Raw genomic sequence first — 23934 nt, 5'->3', positions numbered from 1 at the left:
AAAAAGTACATATATACGGATGATGGAATAAAAGTTTTTTATTTTTTCATACTCAAACGAGAACGACAAAATAAATGATGGATAATTTAGTATATAATGCGGCTAAGGATGAGAAAAGCCAAAAAGGCAGAAGCCATTTGAGCTAATATGCATCATGCATGTTTCTACAAGTAAGGCAGACAATTTTTTAGGCAACTCTTAGAACTCAAGACATGAATTTAGCATAAAATTAATATGTTTGAGTTGATAGGATTAACATATTTAATTAAATGAATTAGGTTATGGTTGACTTATATAATTTTATACTCATGTCTCGACATGACTTAAACCTGACACGCTATATTTAGGCTGATAATTTTTAATATAACTCGCGAACCCAATACGAAATTAACGGATTACGATTAATGAGTTTGACACGTTTAATATTTAAATAGATCTAGTTATGATTGATCTATATAATCTTATACCCATATTTCGACCCGTCACAAACACAATTGGTCACCCCCACTTCAAATTGTTGGCCTTAAGGGGCATGACCCTTTGGTTTTCAAAATTTTTCTTAATTTTTTTTTATTTAGTTAGGTTTAAAAATTAAGCTTAGCCATCAAATTAAATTGGGTCCCTTCATTTATATTTTGGCCTTTCCGAATAATAAATCTTAATTCCATCCCATGCTCGCATGTACGTAAGAACTCGGGAATATTGATTAAATGGATTTCCAACCGAATTATGTGCTTCCCATATTTATTTTTTATTATTTCCATTCAAAAATCATGGCAAGGACAAATGATTGACTGCTAATATTGATAAGGGAATGGCAATTGATGTGGACTTAAGCGTGTACATGTTAGGTCTATGGTCCATCTCCATGTTGTTTGAATGAGAGGCAGACCCCATCTGATAAGCTTCTTCTTGGATTGCTAGGCCTTCACATGGGGTGGCCGAAATCTCGACCAAAACCATCGAACTGTCATCAATATCCTTGTATCTGCCCCCATGTGTGTTTTCCTTCTAGGGCGACACTCTCACATGCAGCCCTTGTTTTGGGAGGAACAAATTCAAGTGGGTATGAGGGCCTTGTTTATTTGGTTTTAGGGAAGATAAAACTCCAGGAGGCATACCCATAAAATCTGAAAAACATTCTCCGCTATCTCGCCGGCCTGTTGCCACGTGACACTTGGCATATGGTCCAATGGAATTGAATCATGTGCCATTGTGGAATTTGGATCCTCTCAATTTCTCTACATTTAGTTATAAGTAGGGACATAATTGTCTTTTTACATTTTATAAAAATATGAAAAGACAATTATACTCCTCCTTTATTAGTTAATGGAAAGAATCATCTCCATTCCGCCATTGTCATCATACATGTGCTTAATTGAGTGATGATTATTGGGATTGGGATAGGTTCATGGAGTTCTGTGTGTCGAATTCGTATCTTATTGATGCATGAATGTAAGAACTTATTTACGTCAATTTTAACCAAAATTATTTAATTAAACAGGTTAGATATTTCAATTTTAAGTCGTTGAGTTCTTGTCGAATTTGCAGATCGTGTCAAAATTTGACCGTCCTAATTAACTGGCAACTTTCACACAATAATATATATATGAAAAGCTTGTTTTCATTATTCATGGAAATGTTTAACCAAAATCAGTCTTCATTTTGTAACCAATTCAAACAGTACTAGAGACGCATCGCGCACAACCGGCGTGTCCCCCTCTTCTTCCATATACATTTTTTACGATACCCACACACATGAAGGTGTGTTAAGAGTGAACATTTCCTGTTTAGTAGAAGGAAATCAAAAATAAGAGAGACCCTAATTGCAAAGCATTATAAATAGACGGATGTTAATATAAGAGAGAGCTTTGATGTGATTTATATGGATTTATTTTAATAGGCCATACACAATATGTAAAATATTTAATTGAAATATAAGTAAATGATGGAATTAAAGTTTAAATTCAAAACTTTTTGATTCTAATACTACGTTAAACCAATCTTTATCTAAATAAATTAAATTGATAATAAAAAATTAATTTAATTATTTATTCAACACATTGATCCATCAAAATCCTGTCTCATTTATCTATAGATTAATTACTGTTGAGAATGATCTCACTCGACCCAGCCCACGTCGGGAACTAAGAGCCTCTAAGCCCTCATTAGTCCATGTGGAAATATGGGCCTGAAGCCCACCAGATATTATCCGCAAGAATGGATATCTGGGAGCTTTAGGAAGGCACTGTCTCGAGACAAGCACAACGGACTAAAAATCTATAATAAGCGATTCCAAATATTTCGGAATCACATCGCGTCGCATCCCGTCCTTAGAAATTCGAGATTGACATTAATTTCATATTTGTTGTCATAAATTTCGCATTGATTCCGTTAAGGAAAAAACCTCAGTTTGAAAAGAAGAGGATTTCGAGTTCATATTCAACTCTGACGGGACTCCTAGGTCAAGAGAGATAAAGGATGTGAAATCCTAAAGCAATAAAAGTACTTATCACTCAACTTATAAATAGACTTCAACCTCAAGTATGAAAAAAAAAATTGATATTATTACGCTTGAATATGCTATACACTCAATCACTAATTTAAGCATAAGAGGAAAAACGTTGACCCATCCCTAACGTATTCTCTTAACTTTGTCTATTTTGCAGCAAACGTAAAACATGAAAAACATTACATAGTGTATTGTCACACCACCCCAAAAATAGTACCAATAATTACAATTTAAAGAGACAATTGCAAGAAATTCTGTCCAAATAAAAGCGAGTCATGTATGAATTTCGTTAGAAAAAGAATAAAACAGGACTTCATGGTTTGCGTGATTGTGTGGTGGACCTGTCGACTGTCGTCCTAGAGTTGTATAGGGAGCTGTAACCGGCGTGGGCCTGTCCTTCCTAGTGCTGGTTTTGTCATGACTCTGCCATCTAACATGGTAGAGTCTTTTTTAGTTAGCATGTTATACTTATCATAGGCCTTCATAATTCCACATGGATGCTGCAGAACAATCATGGACTCTGCTCTCTGGCTTCATCCCTAATCTAGCTAAGATTTTTTTTATTCAGATTGCTATTAAATAATTAGCAAATTTCTCTGTCAATTAATCAGCAGATCTAAAGAAGGTGACAATGATGAGATGTCAGCGGTTTTATGGAAATACACAGATATTTATTGCTTTTACAATGACCAAATAATACAAATAGACAAGCTAACAAATTGAATAGAGTAAAGAAAAAAAGCTAACAAATAAGCTAAAATGTTATCATATACAGTGTGGCATACGTGCTCATTTTATATAAATATGCAAGCTTAATTCCATGCCAATGATTATTTATGATTGAGATTTATTTATTTTTATTTTTTTCCTGTGGTGGAAATGGTTGACATGGATGGAATAGACAGCAGCAGAGAATGACGGAAAACTGCACGCAGTTGAATTCATACTTACTTTTTGAACATCGCTACTCAGCCTTTCGTTTCAAACCTCAGGAATGACAGCTTTTTCACCCTCTTCAGTCTCTTCGGGCTTGTTTTGGTGTTGGATTTCTTTTAATGATATTTTATTATTTTGTATTATGTTTAAAATTACGAATATTAAAAAAAAAATTAATTTAGGATAATTTAAAAAATTTGAGACAAAATTAAAAAAAAAAAATGAATGAAATCTGGAGTAGAATTTGAATTATAAAAAAAATTCAAACATGTTTTAAAAAAATAATAAAATATAATAATAAAAAAACAATTATTACCCATACATGCCCAAATCGTTGTAAAATCATGTGTGGTGTAATTTTTTTTTTTAATTTATCATTAATTTTTTTAGGCGCATTAACTTTTTCTTTTTCTTTTTTTACAATTAATATCTTCTTTGAAAGTGGCACAAATAGTAAGATCTCACAATTTACAGTACATTCATTCAATGTGTTCCTTTTTATTTATTTATTTTTTTAAAAAAAATAACTGTTTTATTTTTAAAATTAATTTTATCTACTTATGTTTTCAAAACACCCATATTATTAAGAAGGGTGCAAGAAAAATTTGCCATGTGCCTATTTCTACTGGAAAATTTAATTGGGATGAAATTTTGTGTGATGATGTGGATTTGAGTGAAGCCCATGTTTTATTGCTAAACATTGGCGAGTTTATGTAAAAAAATTGTCCACATGAAAATGATAACAAATACATATTCATATCGAGTACCGATAAATGTTAAAAATTACATTTTTATCATACTTTATTAGTATGATACTATTAATAAACTTTTGTTAAAAATAATGACTAATTAACAATGTCATATTGTCTCCAAGAGGGAGCTCAATCGGCTGGAGATCATACCTCATCAAGCGGAGATCACTAGGTCGAATCTCCCTCCTCCCTCTTGTATAAATATGTAAAAAAAAAAATTAACAATGTCATATTAATAAATTGAAGTAACAATATAGTATATAGCATTTATGGTTTCTCAATAAAATTTAATGAAGAACCCCAAAAGCTTCTGAAGTGGATAGGTAATGATTTTTTTATTTTTTTATTTTTTATTTTTAATGAATAATAGGCATTGAATTCCAACTATTACTAACCTTGAAAGTGAGATAAAAGCTAAGAGTACACTAGAAGTTCGAGCAATGGTAGGTCAAGCTTACGTTGTGAATATAAAGTAGGACAAAAAAGAGGTTGTGAGTGTTAAATTGTCACCTCTCTCTTTTATGGGGTGTTTTATTTTTTGTTTTTTGTTTTGTCTATTTGATGGGAAGTTTTATATATATATATATATATATATATATATATATATATATATATATATATATATATATATATATATATATATATATATATATATATAATAAAAAAGAAGAAGACATAAATGACATGTGATAAAACCATTAAAAATATTTCGAAATCTTTTTGATTTTCTCTTTTAATAATAGATTCTAGTTACAATTTGTATGGATTTCAGATTTTTTTAAGTGAACATCTTTAATTCTTGATGCAACTCTTTCCATTGCGTGTGAATAGCAGAATAGGTGGTAGTCTAAGGTTGTATTTGAGCTGAGTCAAGTCGAGTATTGAATGTTTAAGTTAACTTATTTAATTTTATTTCGAACACGAATCGAGTTTAAACTTATCACTGAGGTAGATATTGTTCAAGCTAAGCTTGTTTAATTTTATTTCAAACATGAGTAGAAGTCGATCTTATCACAAGCTACTCAATTAACTTATTAACTTATTATATAAAATAAATATCAAGATTGTTTACTTTTCCTTAAATCCATATTTAATCACTAATTAATTAAATATTGTTAAAATTTTATTATTTGAGTTAATTAAATAAATTAACTTGAATCTTAAACAATATAATATCGAATTTATATGAAAGTATATAAATTCATTATGCACATACTGTGCATATACACACATATAACTATACATATTAACAAAAACACTCATGTACACGCAAATTTATAAAACTAAATTCACAACAATAATTCAAGTTATATCTATCATATTACCTAAGATGTTCTTATTATAAAATGAAAATAATATGAAAAAAAATAAAAATAAAGTTATACGAGTTTATAGAAGTTTATCTAGTCCGAATTGAGTATATATGAATATATCTTGTTTAATATTTGAATATATTATTATGTTCATAAATAACTCATTTATTATTCGAACAAAAATCGAATCAAATTTAACCAAACTCAACCAAGCCAAATTTGCGGGCGATTGGACTCATTTTACCACCATACATGGTACCAACGTGAATGACGTTCTTGCGTAGGCCAAGCTTGAGCAGGCAAGCTTCATCGAAGAATCTTTTGTGTACAAAATCTTCAAAGCAAGACAGACAAATTTGATGCCTCGGGCTTCGGGTACTATAATTCAATAGAATTCTAACCTTTAGAGTTAGAGACTCTCTCGTCCGGGACCCATGTGATAGCCATCACTAATCATATGCACTACCTAAAATCAAACCCTCATTTCATTTTATTTTATTTTTTTAATTATTTTTTTTTAAAAAAAAAGTACCCAAAATAAAAATGCTCATTTTGACGAATATGTGATCAAGAAATTTGAAGGTAAATAAATTTTGTTCTAGATTGGGATAATGGGCAGCTGGGTGGAAGAAACATCTAAGACCAAAATGGCAAAATATAAACAACAGTCAAGTGTGCCCATTAGCTGCCAATCTTTTGGTCGGCTACACAATTTATCTTTTTTATGTCATTTAATTTCTTAATAGGTGGGTCAAGAAGCAATTGAATTGGATAATTTATCTAACTCATTTCCAATTTTTTATTATTTTTATTTGACATTGTATCAACTTTATTTATTTATTATTATTTCTTTTAAGATGAAGCATGTGCTCCATCCATTTTTAAACCAAAAGGTAATACAGAGAGAGATAAAGGGTACAAGACACTCCTACATTCAAGTCAAAAACAAGTTTGACAAAGCAGTTGTCTAACCAATACCCAAATAATACACGAACACCCTATAGAGCTTCTCTTTACAATCAATCCCATCCTAGTAAGATACGAGAGTTGATCTAACTACCAAGCTAACAGATAAGTCCAGTAAATATTTGTGTATTACAAAGATACACTGTAAATTACATAAAAACTAGAGAATACACACAAACATACACAACAATAAGAAGTACCAAACAATCATTGCCAACGTCAGAAGAGGAGCAATCACCACTAGAGGCGGCACATGCATCACACGCACCGTCCCCTGAGACCCCAGCAGCCCAACAACCGTCATAATCTACCAACCACCACCACTACCAAAGGCTTGAAAAAGCAAGGCGTGGTTCACACGCACCAAAAACTAAGGAGATATCCCCAACAAGTACCAACCACACGCCGGACAGGAACAAGCGGTGAGACCATCAGAAAGCTACGGACGGACCAAAACATGGCAGCAAGGACTATTGGGAGACGCGTGTCAAAAGAAAACCGGTGAAATAACATAGATCTGGTCAGTGAAAAAGACAATCTTTGGAGGCTCAGCCAAAGAAGCACCGGCGACATGAGGAAATGGCCAAACCCCAAATCCAAACGTTGCGTAAAAGCATTCCTATCAAATAACACAAAGGAAAAAAGAAAACAAACACAAAACTCCACAGCCCATAAGGTTAGGAGACAAAACCTCCGCCAGATCTGGTCCGGGAGGAACACAACTTCCACTAGAACAAGCCAGTGAGGGACAAAAAACGCTCCCTAGCCCCTAGGGGCTTGGAGGACCAAAGCACTGGGAGGAGAGTGGCGTGAAACCTCCCTCCCCCGGTGAGAAGAAACACTGAATATTCTCTCTCTCTAGAAAAGTCCGGAGTCTCTCTCTCTAGAAGGCGCAAAAGTCTAGCCTTTTGTGTATCGACTTTATTTGAGGGTTTATACTCCCAACAACAATGCTAACGACTAATGTTATAAATTATATTTGTATCTTACAATGCTGACATGTAAGGGATGGATATGTATTATTTATTTTTTTGAATTAATCATTATTAAAAAAAAATGTCATATACAGGGGTTAGTTGGAATTGACACTTCATCATTTTTTAATAATTGTGAAATAAAAATGTGATAAAAATTATCCTACAAGATAGATAAAGGGGATTGTGGAGCAAAATGTGCATACTAATTAGTCAATACAAATTTATTACAAACTAGCCTCTAAATGTAACTTATGTCATTAATATTTAAGAAGCACATGTTTTTTTAATAGCATGTGATTTTCACGAGTAATACTAAAATGAAAACTGATGTCCTCATTAGTGACTTAAGTCCTCTAAAAATTTATGTGACTTTTAAAATCATCTTTAGATGTGCAATAGATCACTATTGAACACATATCTAATGATGATTTTAAAATTCATCTCAATTTTAGAAAGACTCAAGGAGTCCATTTATTATTATTTTTTTTTTTTTGAAGGAAAATCTTCTCAATATACCAAATATCAAAAGAGTCTTGCTCAGCAAATACAGTAGAAACAATACAAGTAGGATATGAGTTTATCCAAATCTGATATAAAGAATGAGTAATGGCCAATTGGCCATCTTTACAAGCTGTGAGCAGCACCATTCGCAGTCCTTTTAACGTGTCTCACGGTCCAAGACTGGAAAGTGTTCAAGAGGGTTTTTGCATCTTCCATCACACTTCCATTTCTGCCTGGGCATATTTCCCCCCGTCCTAAAGCAAAAACAATCTCCAAAGCATCACCTTCCATCTTTATGTCGAAGCCAAAATCATGACTTAGTTCCACCCCCTGCCTTGCCGCTACCACATCCGCCACAGCATGATAAAAAAAATATATGGTTTAGTAATACGCATCGAAGCCCCCTCTATCCTGCATGGTCTTAAGCTATGACTCCCACCCCCATTATCATGCAAGGGGTCCTTTTCTTTTTCACGGTATTAATCGCTACTTTGTCTCAAGTTTTTTAAACCATCAAAACATTACTTTAAAAAACAGATTTTCTAGGTATTCACAATTTTGAATATAATAAAATATAATAAATAAAAAATCGAACACCCAAATGAGCCCTTAAAGTTTCTGATAAGCCTGTGGACTTGGATCGACTATAGATTTCTTTTACCAATGTCGAATATGGATCAACCTGGATGCGGTCCAAATCGAATGCATTTTGTGTTCTACCTTAATTCTAATAGTTCGCTGCTTCATACTGGCCTAGTGGCCAACCATTAAGGGTCATGATAATCACACGGTCCATTATTTATGGGTTACCTTTACTCCAGGCAGGGCCCATCCAGTTATGGGCCGTGGAAACCCATTAAAGCCTAAGGTGAAAAGCACCAAGTTTGTATTGATCCGGTCCGAGAAGGCCCGTGAGATTATATAATTCGGCCGTGATTTTTCGGGGTATGCTTCTGAGCAGTGACCAGCCTTAAACAGCTAAAAAGAAAAAGACCGAACTTAATGGAAAAAAGATGCTTAATTAGACTTTGGTTGGACCTCAACTAAAAAACCACAATTCGAGCTCCACAAAGAAACAAAAAAACATAGGCAGTTTATTTTGGCGTAAAATTTGTTAGAAAATATTTTTTGAAATTTGGCTCTTAAAAAAAAAAAAATCAACAAATATTTTTTTATATTTTCATTAAATCACATAACATATAAAAAATCAACCTAAAATTTATACATATATATATAACCACCATCATTGATCGACATTAAAATAATACAAAAACTCCAAAACAAATCGTCCATGCACATGTGAAATACCATTTAAAATATAGAACCACAGTCATCAATCAACATTAAAATAATACAAATCAGTCAATAACTAATGCTGGAACTAGTTTTTCTAGTTCTTTAACAAAACTTTAAAGATTTCCATATTGTGTACATATAGTATCATGTATTCGTAATGTATAATGAAGATTCATGTTATGCCATATAAGGTGTTGAAATGCCCAAATAAAAAACTACAACTACCTTGCCCATAACAAATTAATATAACAAAAATTGCATAGGAAAAAAGAAAAAACACCATTGTGAGACCCACTTTCCCGGGCAGTCTAGGACTTGCTTAGACAGATAGGCCCCATAAGAGTCTCTCTAACAACTGTCTGCCGAAGAGTGTGAGAGAGCGAGAAAAAATAGTTTACGCAAATGAGAAACGTAAACCATTTTACGCGCGCTTCTTGAATGTTATTTTTCTTAGTCAACTAACAAGGCTCTAAAAATAGGAAAATCTTTTTTCATAAAATATTTTATGCCGAAACACTTGCACGGATTGCATCAACAAAAGTTTTTTCCAAACTGAGTTAGAAGTGACGGATTCTTATTCGGGGCTCAATCTAAGAGAGTGGTCAAGCAATTATCTTTAACCTTTATTATTTTCAGTTAGGTTTGGTATGAGATATTTGCAAACACACCTTGTCAGTAAAACAAAACTTGATATTATCCGAAAAAGTTATCATTCAATTCTCATGTTTGATGAGATGAACTTGATCAATCTTTCTAATCGGTAGATTCACCATATTAGTAGAATCGTTAATAAAATTGCACATGCCGCGCATAACTTAGTTAAGGTTGCTGTTAAACAGTTCATATATCAAGTTTGGATATAGTAAATTCTTAATTGAATGTATCGTGAAATTGTTTTGGTAGAACAATCTGTTCTATTTCTTTGATTGAAATATAAAAGTGTTAAGTGAATTATTAAAATAAAATAAAAATAAAAATAAAAAACAATGAAAATAATTGATTCCATCATATCCGTACAGTTGAATACATGCAAATTAAACTTGAAAAGGTCATCGCCAACGACAACACAACTGGTCATGTGTCTTTGAGTTTTACTGGAACTCTTCACCTGATCGTGTTGTGTTTCTTTTGACATGTTCTTACATCTTGATCGTGTTGTTGCACTGTTTGGATATCTTTCTGAATAGTCATGAGGGTCTTCTTTGTTCAGATGAATCAGATCCATGGCACAAATAGATAAAGAAATATAACCAGTTCCAGAATCGCAGCGCAATTATACCCAAAAGCTCAAATAATTCCTTAACATACATTTGACGCAGCACACTTGGAGTATATCAAGGCCTTGCACATTGCAGATCCCATAAGCAAACCAAACACCTCGAGGAGTTTAGTCCATCAAATATTTTAAGTTTCACTTCTCTGCCATTATTTTATTCTTTCTTTTGCGTGGAGTACAGTTTATCTCCCAATCCAGTCCATTGATTGGGTGCGTACGACTAATCCTTAAATTTCTATTAAAAATCTCCTTTTGAGATTCGAATCCATGGCTTTTTCTTTGAAGGTAGACAAGAAGTGCCAATCGATCGGCTCGTACAAGACAAACAATTTGAAGATAGAAAGCAAGGAATAAAACTATGATTCCAAACAGATTCATATCCCATGCTATTGTATGGTGCAGTACATTTTTATGGGACCCTTTTATTTTAAATAAACGGTTTAGATTATGCTAACAATGCCAAAAATAAAAAATAAAAAAAAAAATTTGGGTGGTTTTTGTGCGATGATGGGACCAATCTTGACTGAGAGGTGGTTCAATCATCCCTAAATCATCCTTTTAGAGGTGGTCGTTTGTATTGTTAGTACGTTCGGGACGATTCATTTAAAATGAACTGTTAAAAGAAAAGAAAAGAAAGAAGAGTATTGGAGCCGAATCAAACCAACCTCAAAAAAAGTACTTGTCTATCAACCTGAAATTTGAGCTATTCAGTCCATTCATGTTGTCTTTTGTTGGGTTGGGTTGGGCTCAGCTGCCTGTCAACTAAATTCATGCTTTTTGGACAGGCCTTAGCTCCCGCATAAAGCCCGAAGCCATTACAACAAAAATCTTAAACAAAAGAGCTCAATAGGCCAAACCCAGAAGACCAGTCTCAACTCCAATCACCCGTAGTAAAACAAGTGCGAGTGGACTTGGCCGGCGCTGGAGTTACAAATTGAACAAGGCCTCACCTTGGTCCTCTACCTCCCCATGCAATTAACAGCCACAATTCTAGATAATTATATACAACCCAAAAATCAAAATTACTTTGCTGAAAGAAAAAAAAAAAATCACCACCCTCGTTACTTAGGTTCATTTGGATTTGCAATATGCAAACGCATAAAATTTTGATAAAATCGTATTTTAACATTTAAAATTATACGTCTTAAAAAACGCATTACCCTTTCATCCGATTTAAAAATACATACACACATATATCATAATTTTTTTAAAAGTTTCAAACAATATATTTTTTACAATTTAATTTAAAATTACACATTTAATACATAAAATAGTAATGCAAAACGCAGCCTTAAACCTAATTTCATGGTTCCTTGTAGAAAACCAAAACCCACCGTTTATTTACCAAATCCAGCAACCACTCGTACCAAACCATCTCTCAAAGACCCAAAAGCCAAAACCTATGCACTTGCCCTAACAGGCTAACCCTAATTCCCAAAAGCAACAACACCACCAAATTTTACGAGCCCCTCCCACCCGGCCACCCCAACGCAATCAGAAAAAAGCCACAATTTGCCCAACCCCATTTAAACCTAATTTCCTCAGAATGCCACACAGCAACCTTCATATATCACAATTGGACCGTGCTTGGTACGAGGGTTAGCCTGTTAAACGCTCCCATTACGATCAATAAGCCCTAATTTGCCACTCAAAAAAGAAAAAAGAAAAAAGAAAATCCCTAATTTGCACACGTAGGACTAGTTTAACCGCCTATTACCGGTAACCCATCCATAGGGCAACCGGCAAATGAACCTCAAAAATGACTCCCTCCACACCCCTATTCTCCTTCTCTCCTTAAGAGTGTTTTATATCCCCATATATATCACATTCTAAACTCTCTTTCTTTTTTCTCTCTATTTTCATCGTCCTCTTTTACATTGTATCCCATACTTCTGTTTGTCTACCGAGAAAATTGAAAAAGTGGCCTTGTATTCCCTCCTCCTTATGTTAGAGAATCGATGTAACCTTCAAAATACTCTTTCATACGGAGGATTTTTTGTTTCTTCGTGTCTTCTGAAAGCTTGTTCTGGAAGACTTTGTTGTTCGGGACGACTTAACGATCTCTCTCTTGTGTTACTATGTCAATTTCGCTAAGATAATATTAAATTTTTCCCTGCAATTTATCTCAAACGTTGCTTAATCTTCAAGTAACGTGAATTACTTGTAATTTTTTGGTTACGATTTGGCTCTACGGAGGTGATCTGTTTAAGAGGTCCGATTCTTGCTTGTGTTGTTAAATTTTCTTGTTTCTTGTTGTGTGTTAGATCTGCTTTGTGCTTGTTGTTTTGGTTGGAATGAGCGAGTTGGTTTTGCAGGATTTTGGTTTCAAGCATGATTTGTTGGTGAAGAGAGAAGAACTGCGTTTTCGGGGATGAAGAGGTCTAGGGACGACGTTTACATGGCCTCTCAACTCAAGCGGCCCGTGGTGTCTTCTCGAGGAGAATCGTGAGTTTTTTTCTTTTTCTTTCTCTTCTTTTTTTTTTCTTTGTTTTGTTTTTTTTTTTTTTTTTTTGAATTTTGTTCAATTTTTGTGTATGTGTTATTTGTGTCTGATTATTGAAGTTTTACTGTGTATACGATGAGATTAAGCTTCTTAACTATTAGAGTGGGGTAATTTCTGCAATTTTTGGAGGGCGTTTGTGTGAATTTGTTTAGTTGATGTTCGTTGATTTACTCTGATTGTCGTTATTGTTTTCTTTATCGTTTTGTTTCTAAGTAAACCTGTGAAATTTGTTTGACTCGCTGAGAAAAGATCAGATTTTTGTATGATAAATTCTATAAAAATGATTGATTCTGTTTAGGTGTAGATAGAGAACCGAAAAATAGCAATCGTTCTTCTTGTATGTATCTACACTTTTCTCATATCTCTGCCATGAGAATATTTATTTGTTTGAAATTAAGTTTTGATTCTATGGAAAAAATTATTATTTGGGTATTGATCTATTGGAAGAGTTTGTGAATCTCTCGATTTCTCCAATTATTAACGTGTTCTTTTTGGGTAATGAAGGTCTGGGCAACCCCAAATGATGGGAGCAGGAAATACTCAGAAACTAACAACAAATGATGCCCTAGCGTATCTCAAGGCAGTGAAGGATATATTTCAAGACAAAAGGGACAAATACGATGATTTTCTTGAAGTAATGAAAGATTTCAAGGCTCAGAGGTTTGATTATGATACATTGTGCTCTATCCTAGCTTCTTTTTTTTTTGGCGTGTATAATTTTCTTAGGGGAAAAATGGATATTGTTTGTTGATTTGTATTTCTTCTATGTTTGTTGTAGAATTGACACTACGGGTGTGATAGCACGAGTAAAGGAATTATTTAAAGGGCATCGAGACCTAATTTTGGGTTTCAATACCTTCTTGCCAAAGGGGTATGAGATCACCCTTCCACTTGATGATGAGCAACCTACACCAAAGAAGCCTGTGGAATTTGAAGAGGCTATCAGTTTTGTGAACAAGATAAAGGTAGATATTATTCGATTGCTTTTTTGTGGTAATACTTTTGGTTTTAGGTTTTGTAATCTAATGAATTATGTGCGCACAGACACGATTTCAAGGTGATGATCATGTTTACAAGTCATTCTTGGACATTTTGAATATGTACAGAAAGGAAAACAAGTCCATCACTGAGGTCTATCAGGAGGTGTGCTTCTTCTTGTCCATTGTCATGGTGCTCCAGCATTAATTTTTCGTAGTTTGAAATTCTGGTTCCTGTTATTGATGATTATATCCTTCACCTTTTTCAGGTCGCTGCACTTTTCCAAGACCACCCAGACCTGCTTGAGGAGTTCACGCATTTTCTGCCTGATTCTTCAGGAACAGCTTCCACTCTTTATCAATCTGGTAGGAATTCTATGCTCCGGGATAGAAACTCTGCCATGCCCATAATGCGGCAAATGCACGTTGACAAGGTTTGTATTGTTTTCTTTTATCCTCACGTTGCACTTCTGATTTCATGATCATTGGGCTAACATCTGGCTTACTAGCATTTTTATCAGAAAGAAAGGACAATGGCTTCACAAGGTGACCGTGACCTCAGTGTTGACCGCCCTGATCCAGACCATGATAGATCTTTGATGAGAATGGAGAAGGATCAACGGAGGCGTGGTGAAAAGGATAGACGAGAAGACAGAGACAGGAGAGAACGGGAAAGAGATGATAGAGAATTTGAGCATGATGGCAATAGGGACTTCAACATGCAGCGATTTCCCCACAAGCGAAAAACTCCTCGTAGGGTAGAAGACTCTGCCGAACAATTGCATCAAGGTGGGGAAGGTGATGAGAACTTTGGAGTGCGTCCTCTTTCATCCTCCTATGATGATAAAAATTCCTTGAAAAGTGAGTTTTTTAGCCGTCTTTTTGATACCGTTGAACTTTGCATCCTCATCCCTATTACCTACCTTATATATGAAAGCTGTATGTGTCTCAAGAACTTTATTAACTTGTTGCAATGTGAATTTGGTTTTTAATTTGGGAAAAAGGAGAATAATATATCCTTGTACATTAGATAATTGAGGATTGCAGAATACTTAATTCATCATCATTATTATTATTATGCGTCTATGACTAGTTTAATTGTTATTTTTGTTGTTACTACTACTACTGTTGCTGCTGCTGCTATTTACAATTTGGAGGAAATATCAACTATATGGGAACAAGTGACTGAGTTCTTCAAATCCTTGGCAGTCTTTCAAAAAGACGTGACTCGTTATAATTAACTTCAGATGTCAAGACTAAGGTCAATTGCATTTGGACAATTTATAATTTGTCACTGTGTCATTAATACATAGTAACCTTTAGTTTTACCCTGAAAAGTCGTTATAAAACTTACACGTTGAAAAGTTTTCTTATGTTTTTTTTTTTGACAAGTAATCGAAAGTTTTTATTAAAAGATATTTCTGAACCTACATTTACTTCTTAGCATGTTAAACATACTTGCCTTATTGTGTTAGTATTGTCCTCTTAGCTTTGAGTATTCTTACTTACATATAACATGGCAATTTTTTTAGTGAACTTTTTTCAGAACTTTTTCCTTGGAAGTTTTGTTAGGTAATCTTGTTGCTGACTGCCTTGTTTTTGGTTCTTCTTTAACTTGGGTTATGCTCTGGCAGATATGTATGGTCAAGAGTTTGCTTTCTGCGAGAAAGTGAAGGAGAAGTTACGAAACCCTGATGATTACCAGGAATTTTTGAAGTGCCTTCATATTTATAGCAAGGAAATAATTACACGAGCAGAATTACAATGTTTGGTATGGATGATAAAAATATCTAATAATTGTTATACTGATTGTATCATGGGCTCTCATCAATATAGTCAAGCTTATCAAGCATTTCTTATGACATGTAATTGATTGATATTTCGAACAAGATGGTTTTAAAATTCTTAATTAAATTACAAGTGTTTGGCTGGAGCTCTGTATGCATGAAAGGATGGGCATACCATGGCCATGCATAGTGGTTGGTGCCCCTTTAAGTTGGCCAGTCACTAGCTTACAAAAACATAGCAGGATGCCTGGTTTCTTTTCTCATGTTCAATAACAGGGGTAGCGTCAGTTAAAGAACAATTATTGTCATGAATTTTACACAAATATGAGTTGGTCCCAGGCCCTAACAAAGTAGAGCTGTGTTAGTTAAGACACTAAATTACCTATAAAACAGATCGGGATGGTATCCAGAAGGGTTATGGAATGTGGTACTACACTAATCCTTTGATGGGAGTAGATTTATGTACAACTTTTGTGTGTTTTGTTTCTTTAGAAGTTAGCATGTGATGAATTACACTACCAGTTAAAATGTGTATAATTCTAGGTTGGTTTTGCCCCAAACTTTATAATAATAGATATTTGTTATACTCAAAATGATGTCTTTCAACAGTACAATGAGTAAATGAAAGGACGGAAACTCTTGGATTCATAATACATTTTTTGGTTCGAGTGATTCCAGATCGTGGGTGGCTAGGATATTAGTATGTTATGGTAGCTTTAGGTAGACAATCAGTGTAGTGTAGCAAATTGATTTCCAAATCATGATTAATGTAACTTCTGAGAGTTTTCTTGTACTCTCTGCAGCCTAAAGAATAAAAGAATACATTTTTACTTAGCAAAAAAGAAAAAGATTATACTATTTTGGTGTTTCCTGGGAGTAGATTTGAATCTAGATGGAGGAGAGCAATGTTGATGGGATTTAGCATTGTTGAGTTGTAATAAGATTTAAAATTAAATGTTATTGCTACTTTTGTTGGCAATTTCAGTTTTGTAATAAGGATTTTGTTATTCTTTTTCATTGTTTCAGGCAGTTGTTTTCTTTTCTGTTATTTTTCTTTTAGTGGATGTGGGGTGTCATCACTTTTTCTTTCTTTCTTTTCTTTTTTCTTTTCTTTTCTGGGAATATTAGATTTTTAAGTTTTTACATTAGAAATTTTTTGGATCGACTTGTCCATGTGCTTATTTATTTTGAGAATTACACAGTATAGCTAAGGAATCCCTGTGATTCACTTATTAAGAGGCATTGACAGGAATACAATCAGTAATTTGTACTTTGGCTTATGTCAGGTGTCTGATTTACTTGGAAAATATCCGGACCTTATGGATGGATTTAACGATTTTTTGGCACGTTGTGAGAAGAATGGTAACTCTTTAAACTAATGTTTACGTCCTCTGGTTTCTGCATTGTTAATTTTGATCTAATCAAGTCCTGCATTGCAGATGCACTCCTTGCTGGTGTCATGAGTAAAAGTACGTAAAATGATTTCTTTCCCTTTTGTTATCCTTGTTGTGGGAGTTACTTCAGCTGGCATTGTTTAGAATAACAGAACCTTTTTTGTAACAGAACCTTTTTATAGATTATTGTAGACGCATTATGATTTTCTCAAACATCATGCATGTTCTGTAAAACTTAACTGAACCATTACTTCATTACAGAATCCTTGTGGAATGATGGACTTTTAACCAGATCAGTAAAGATAGAGGACAGGGAAAAAGATCGAGATCGTGAAAGGGATGATGGGGTTAAAGATAGAGACCGTGAAAACCGAGAAAGGGATAGACTTGAAAACCGGGAAAGGGATAGACTTGATAAAAGTTCTGCCTTTAGCAATAAAGATGTTGGGGGTCATAAGGTGTCATTATTTCCCAGCAAGGATAAGTACATGTCAAAACCTATTAATGAACTTGACTTATCTAATTGTGAGCGCTGCACTCCCAGTTACCGTCTGCTGCCAAAGAATGTATGGAATTTTTTCCTTTTAATTTCACACTTTCAGGAGATTGAGATTCTTTTTTTTTTGTTTGTATTCATTCGTTTTTTTTTTAAATGCTGCAGTATCCAATTCCTTCAGCTAGCCATAGGACAGAGCTTGGTGGTGAAGTATTGAACGATCATTGGGTATCTGTTACTTCAGGAAGTGAGGACTACTCTTTTAAACACATGCGCAAAAACCAGTATGAAGAAAGCTTGTTCCGATGTGAAGATGACAGGTCAGAGCTTGACTGAGGTTATAATATCTATGTTCTTTATTTTCTTTCGGTTTTGATTTAATTTATATATGAAATGAGGTAAGCTGGCTTTCTTGTTTAAATTATCTTTTTTTTTATCGGGCTTTAGCTTTTCTCTTGTTAGTTTTAGCTGCCTACTTTGTTATTTTTGCTGTTCTATTGCTGAAACTTAAGTCTGTCTCTGGAGTAAGCAATAGCATTGTTGCTGTCATATATGGGTTGGAGCTTTATCAGGGGTTAATACATGCCCTGTTTTTCACCTCTTTTTTCCCCCACATCACTATCAATTTGCTTGAATTAATTGCTGTAGCATCCAGCATTTTGTTGCTTTCGCAGTTGGTGACCTTTTTGTAATCCTGCTCTCAGGTTCGAACTGGACATGTTGTTAGAGTCTGTGAATGTTACAACCAAGCGTGTAGAAGAACTATTGGAAAAGATCAACAATAATACATTGAAAACAGATGGTTCAATTCGTATCGAGGAACACTTCACAGGTTATAGCTTGATTAATAACCAACGAAATTCCAGGACATATGTAATGTAGCTCATTCCTCAGACGTTTTTCTGATAGGATATTCCTTGTGTGTTTCTTGCAGCACTGAATCTCAGGTGCATTGAACGTTTATATGGTGACCATGGGCTTGATGTGATGGATGTGTTGAAGAAGAATGCTCCTCTTGCTTTGCCAGTTATATTAACGCGCTTGAAGCAGAAACAAGAGGAGTGGGCTAGGTGTCGTTCTGATTTTAATAAAGTCTGGGCTGAAATTTATTCTAAGAACTATCACAAATCACTTGACCATCGTAGCTTCTATTTCAAGCAACAGGACACAAAGAGCTTGAGCACGAAAGGTAATTTTCATCCTGATGTATCAGTATCTTGATATACTTTCAGCTCCTAGATAACGAGTCTTAATATTTTGAAGGTTCATGATATACTAGAACCTTGTATAAATTTAAATAAATACTAACTAGCAATGATTGCATCTTCAATAATTACCTTCTTCCCTTCTTTTGTAATCGTTTATGTTTTGTTTCCCCTCTTTGTTTCAAACAAAATATATGTGCATAAGATGCACTAGACTGGGTTAATGTGTGATCTGATAATGTCACCATAATTGTTATTTATCAGGAAAAAGAAATCGACTATAGAAATGACAAATGACTGATTTAGTAGTTAATATTATTATGTCAAAAACAATGGACTCATCCAGTTACTATTGGACTTCCTGATACAAATATTCTTCAGTTTTTGATGGTTCATTTGTCATGTGTTTTACAGCCTTATTGGCAGAGATCAAAGAAATTAGTGAGAGGAAGCGCAAGGAAGATGATGTGCTACTTGCTATTGCTGCTGGAAATAGACGACCAATCATTCCAAATTTGGAATTCGAGTACCCTGATCCAGATATTCATGAAGATCTATATCAGCTCATTAAGTATTCCTGTGGGGAAGTTTGTACAACTGAACAGTTGGATAAAGTTATGAAGATTTGGACAACATTTCTGGAACCCATGCTTGGTGTTCCTTCTCGGCCTCAGGGTGCGGAGGATACTGAAGATGTTGTTAAGGCAAAGAATCATGCTGTTAAAAGTGGTGCCGCAACCGTTGGGGAGAGTGATCTCAGTCCTGGTGGTGGTGCTACTGCTACGAATCCCAAACAGTCAAATCCTTCCAGAAATGGAGATGAAAGTATTCCACCTGAACAATCAAGTTCTTGCAGGGCTTGGCCAGTCAATGGGGATAATGGGGTTAAAGAAGATAGTCCTCATGATGCAGAACATATTGCACATAAAAGTGATCATTTTTGCAATACCTCTCAACATGGTAAAGTACAGATCAATGCATCTATGGCTGACGAACTATCTGGAGTCGGCAAGCAAGATAATTCCAATGAACGGTTAGTCAATTCAAATGCATTGCTTGCCACTGGAATGGAGCAAAGTAATGCAAGACCTAACATAGAGAACATATCAGGTTTGCAGAATGCTTTAAACTAATTAAGCTTTTATTAATTGACACAATCATCTATGATGAACTTGTCAATTCCTAGTTGTTCCTTTGATTTTCCAATTATATTTCAGTATGGATTCTGAGATACATCTTTTTGTTGCAAGGGCTTAGTGCTACTCCATCCAGACCTAGCAATGTTGCTGTTGAGGGTGGGGTCGAGTTACCTTCATCTGAGGTACAGCTAACAGTATGTAGCAGTTGGTTTATGTAGTATGATGAGTTGGTTTTGCTTATGGACTCCTATTTGATTTTTCAAGTGGATATGTTCACTTAGATTAAAAAAAAAATGTATATGGTTTGCTATGGCAAGTATCATTGACCAATTATAAAATATATATATTGAGAAATAAACTTTTAGTAAATCATCGCAGAGGATTCCCATGATCAATCGGTTTGGCTGCCAAGGTTTATAATAACCTGGTTGATTATTTGGCTTGATGCTAGGTTTTGGATCTTGATGGCTACTGATATTGTGTTTAATATGCGCCGAGAAAATCTTGTTTTATTTATTATTTTGATCCGACAGGGTGGCGATTCTACAAGACCAATTATATCCACAAATGGGGTGATGTCAGATGGTGGCAAAGTTCACAGATACCAAGAAGAATCTGTTGGACACTTCAAAGTTGAAAGAGAAGAGGGTGAATTATCTCCAAATGGAGATTTTGAGGAGGATAATTTTGCAGTTTATAGAGATGCTGGTTTGGAGGCCGTGCATAAAGCAAAGGATAGTGCCATAAACAGGCAATATCCAACCAGACACGGAGAAGAAGATATATGTTGTGGGGAGGCAGGAGGAGAAAACGATGCTGATGCTGATGACGAAGGGGAGGAAAGCGCTCAGAGGTCTTCAGAGGACACTGAGAATGCTTCTGAGAATGGGGATGTATCGGGAAGTGAGTCTGCTGATGGTGAAGAGTGTTCTCGTGAAGAGCATGAGGAAGATGGAGACCATGATGAGCATGATAATAAGGCTGAGAGTGAAGGTGAAGCTGAGGGGATGGCTGATGCGCATGATGTTGAAGGAGATGGGACATCACTACCATATTCAGAACGTTTTCTACTTACTGTGAAGCCTCTTGCAAAGCATGTCCCTTCAGCATTACATGAGAAAGGAAAGGATTCTCAGGTTTTTTATGGAAATGACTCCTTCTATGTGCTTTTTAGGCTTCACCAAGTAAGACTCATCATATGTTAATTGATTTCTTTGCCTCTTTTTTTTTTTTTTTTTTTAAATATTAATTTTCCAAATTTATTCAACGATTATTATCATAAACTATTTTCGTACCCTTTCACTGATTTGACAGACATTGTATGAGAGAATCCAATCAGCAAAGGTTAATTCTTCATCTGCTGAAAGGAAATGGAGGGCTTCAAATGATTCAAGCCCTACTGATCTTTATGCCAGGTGGTTTAGGTTTTTTTTTTTCCTTTAATTCTAACGTCGGTGCCTATTAATCAGGAATGCTTTATGTTTTTGGTGTTACAGATTCATGAATGCACTTTACAATCTGCTTGATGGTTCTTCTGACAATACAAAATTTGAGGATGATTGCCGAGCAATTATTGGAACTCAATCGTATGTTTTATTCACATTGGACAAGCTGATATATAAACTGGTTAAACAAGTATGATCCTTAATTCCAATTTTGTCCTAATTATCTCCTCCTTCCCTTCAATTATTTCTGTCTTACCTGCAAGAGTCTTCTTGCATTTGCTTCAGCTTCAAACAGTTGCCACTGATGAGATGGAGAACAAGCTTCTCCAACTATATGCGTATGAAAAATCAAGAAAACTTGGGCGATTTGTTGATATAGTGTATCATGAAAATGCACGTGTTCTTCTTCATGATGAGAACATATATCGCATTGAATGTGTAAGTCTTCTGAGATTTTGCCTCCTTATCTTTCTTGAATAAGTTGTCTTTGAAAGAAAATAAATAAATAAAATCTGAAAATTTGTTTGTGCCCTAAATTTATGATTATAAATTGTTTTGCAGTCATCTACACCAACCCATTTGTCTATTCAGCTCATGGACTATGGGCATGATAAGCCCGAAGTGACTGCTGTTTCCATGGACCCTAATTTCTCAGCATATCTACACAATGAGTTCCTCTCAGTTGTTCCTGAAAAAAAAGAGAAGTCTGGGATCTTCTTGAAGAGGTATGTTAAGGGGAAAAGATATTCACTGTTATTGCAATTGATTGGTCATGGCTAATAATACCTGCTGCTGTTTGCAGGAATGTTCGCAAATATGCCAATGGCGATGAATTTTCTGTTGCATGCCAGGCAATGGAAGGAGTGCAAGTTGTAAATGGATTAGAGTGTAAGATAGCTTGCAATTCATCCAAGGTATGTTGTATAAAATTCATTTCTTTCTTTTGTTGTACGGTATGTTGCAGTTCAGTTACACATGAAATGTATTCATTACATGTTTGTCTGGCCTTGTGTCTGAACTGCTACTTCTGTTAATCTTTGAATTTTGTACGTTGTAGGTCTCGTACGTTTTAGATACAGAAGACTTCTTGTTCCGGGTGAAACGGAAAAGGACAACTTACAGCTCATGCCATGACCAGGAAAAGTTTTCGAGAAGTTGTTCAAGTAGTAGAGTACAACGATTTCACAGACTGCTTTCTAGCTGATAATATGACTTCCTATGACCCTAAGTAGATATGGTATGTACTAACCTTGCTGTTGCTGAATCTAGTTTGTTTGGCATTGATATGTCATTTCAATAAAACATGTTCCTGCGGTGAAACATATCTATTGTGATTTAGCTTTTAATATGGGTATCTTCTCTTCCAAAATATATATATATATATATATGATTTTACCCACACCCCAAACCACAATGTTAGATCATAACACCCTCAATGACACTGTTCTTATGGTTGAACTTTCCCATGTGTCACAAGGATTGTTTACATTGACCAAAAAACTATCCATCCAAATGACTATCTTATCTTCTTTCTCTAGTGTATTGGAATGTCCTCTTCTCACAAATTGCAATTCAATATTCAAGGATTTGTATACAGAGGATAACAAATGCACGAGTCTGGTGCCAGGGTTGGGGGTCTCTGGGCAGTGGGAGTTCTGCCTCTTTTTGTGTATGCTTGTAACTCAGTTATATATAATTATCAGAAAAGCTCTTTTTTTTTTTCTTTTCTTTTTTTCTTTTTTTTATTGAAAATACACGAGGCGCACTTGGACTGGAGAAATTAGTTGGTTCTGAGTGTGAATTGAATTGCTAGTCTAGTACCTGGTATTGTTGTTCATTTGATTTTTTTTTTTTTTACCTTTTAAGCTTGTTTTCTGTAGTTCAAATAGATGAAAATAATCTGATATGATTTGGGTGTTAACGTTTTTCAGTAGCTTTTTGCACGCATTAGTTACTCAGGCGCCAGCCAGAGTTGGAAAGATTGCGCGCCACGAAGGGAAAAGCTTTCGTGGAATCGTCTTTCAAATGTTTTAATATTTCTGTCTTACGAAGCAAATAAAGAATTGAGGGGGATTGCGGTGGGGGCGTGAATATCGCTCGTCGGGTGTAGTATACTGTACGTTTAGCCACAATTGTGTAAATAGAGGTAATTTGTGTTGTAAACTTGAGATACATGTTCATTCCATTTATCGATATTCTTGCGTAATCTTTTTAAACTATGGGAAATTTCATTTGGAATTTATTGCGAAACCTTCATGTCCTTTTCATTGGCAATGTGAGAAATATCCTGGCTGGCTACCATGCCTATTTCAAAAGTTGAATGACACCAGTTCCAACAAATAATGAGCGTGCAGTTAGTGTGGATATTAACCATTCTCTTTTCTAATTTTCCATGGGTGATTAAATGTTGTTCCACGATCCCATTGGTGAAGGGCACAGATGATAAAATTCTTGCGGCA

General features: G+C 34.8%; 1 protein-coding gene across 1 annotated transcript; it reads left to right on the top strand.

The window, feature by feature from the left end:
* Positions 1 to 12351: 12351 nt before the first annotated feature.
* On the top strand, positions 12352 to 23691 carry LOC133867374 (paired amphipathic helix protein Sin3-like 4). The gene is made up of 24 exons (XM_062304116.1): positions 12352 to 12741; positions 12845 to 12974; positions 13537 to 13692; positions 13811 to 13997; positions 14077 to 14175; positions 14279 to 14443; positions 14531 to 14870; positions 15644 to 15780; positions 17083 to 17158; positions 17236 to 17265; positions 17452 to 17756; positions 17852 to 18006; positions 18391 to 18518; positions 18621 to 18875; positions 19306 to 20001; positions 20142 to 20212; positions 20564 to 21214; positions 21345 to 21445; positions 21527 to 21665; positions 21761 to 21913; positions 22037 to 22200; positions 22278 to 22389; positions 22533 to 22712; positions 23407 to 23691. The coding sequence occupies exons 2-23, from the start codon at positions 12901 to 12903 to the stop codon at positions 22677 to 22679; spliced, it is 4341 nt and encodes a 1446-aa protein (XP_062160100.1). The 5' UTR covers positions 12352 to 12741; positions 12845 to 12900; the 3' UTR covers positions 22680 to 22712; positions 23407 to 23691.
* Positions 23692 to 23934: the final 243 nt, after the last annotated feature.

The sequence above is a fragment of the Alnus glutinosa genome, chromosome 1 (assembly GCF_958979055.1).
Source record: "Alnus glutinosa chromosome 1, dhAlnGlut1.1, whole genome shotgun sequence".
Classification (NCBI taxonomy): Eukaryota; Viridiplantae; Streptophyta; class Magnoliopsida; order Fagales; family Betulaceae; genus Alnus; species Alnus glutinosa.
Note: the sequence above shows the minus strand (reverse complement) of the source record. Positions and strands in the feature narration are given on the sequence as shown.

What these genes read in the sequence shown, in the direction of transcription:
- LOC133867374 (XM_062304116.1), top strand. Translation starts at nt 12,901, where the DNA reads ATGAAGAGGTCTAGGGACGACGTTTACATGGCCTCTCAACTCAAGCGG. An exon ending in AAAGAGCTTGAGCACGAAAG is followed by an intron (nt 18,876 to 19,305) that starts GTAATTTTCATC and finishes TGTGTTTTACAG; the next exon opens with CCTTATTGGCAGAGATCAAA. An exon ending in TCTGGGATCTTCTTGAAGAG is followed by an intron (nt 22,201 to 22,277) that starts GTATGTTAAGGG and finishes TGCTGTTTGCAG; the next exon opens with GAATGTTCGCAAATATGCCA.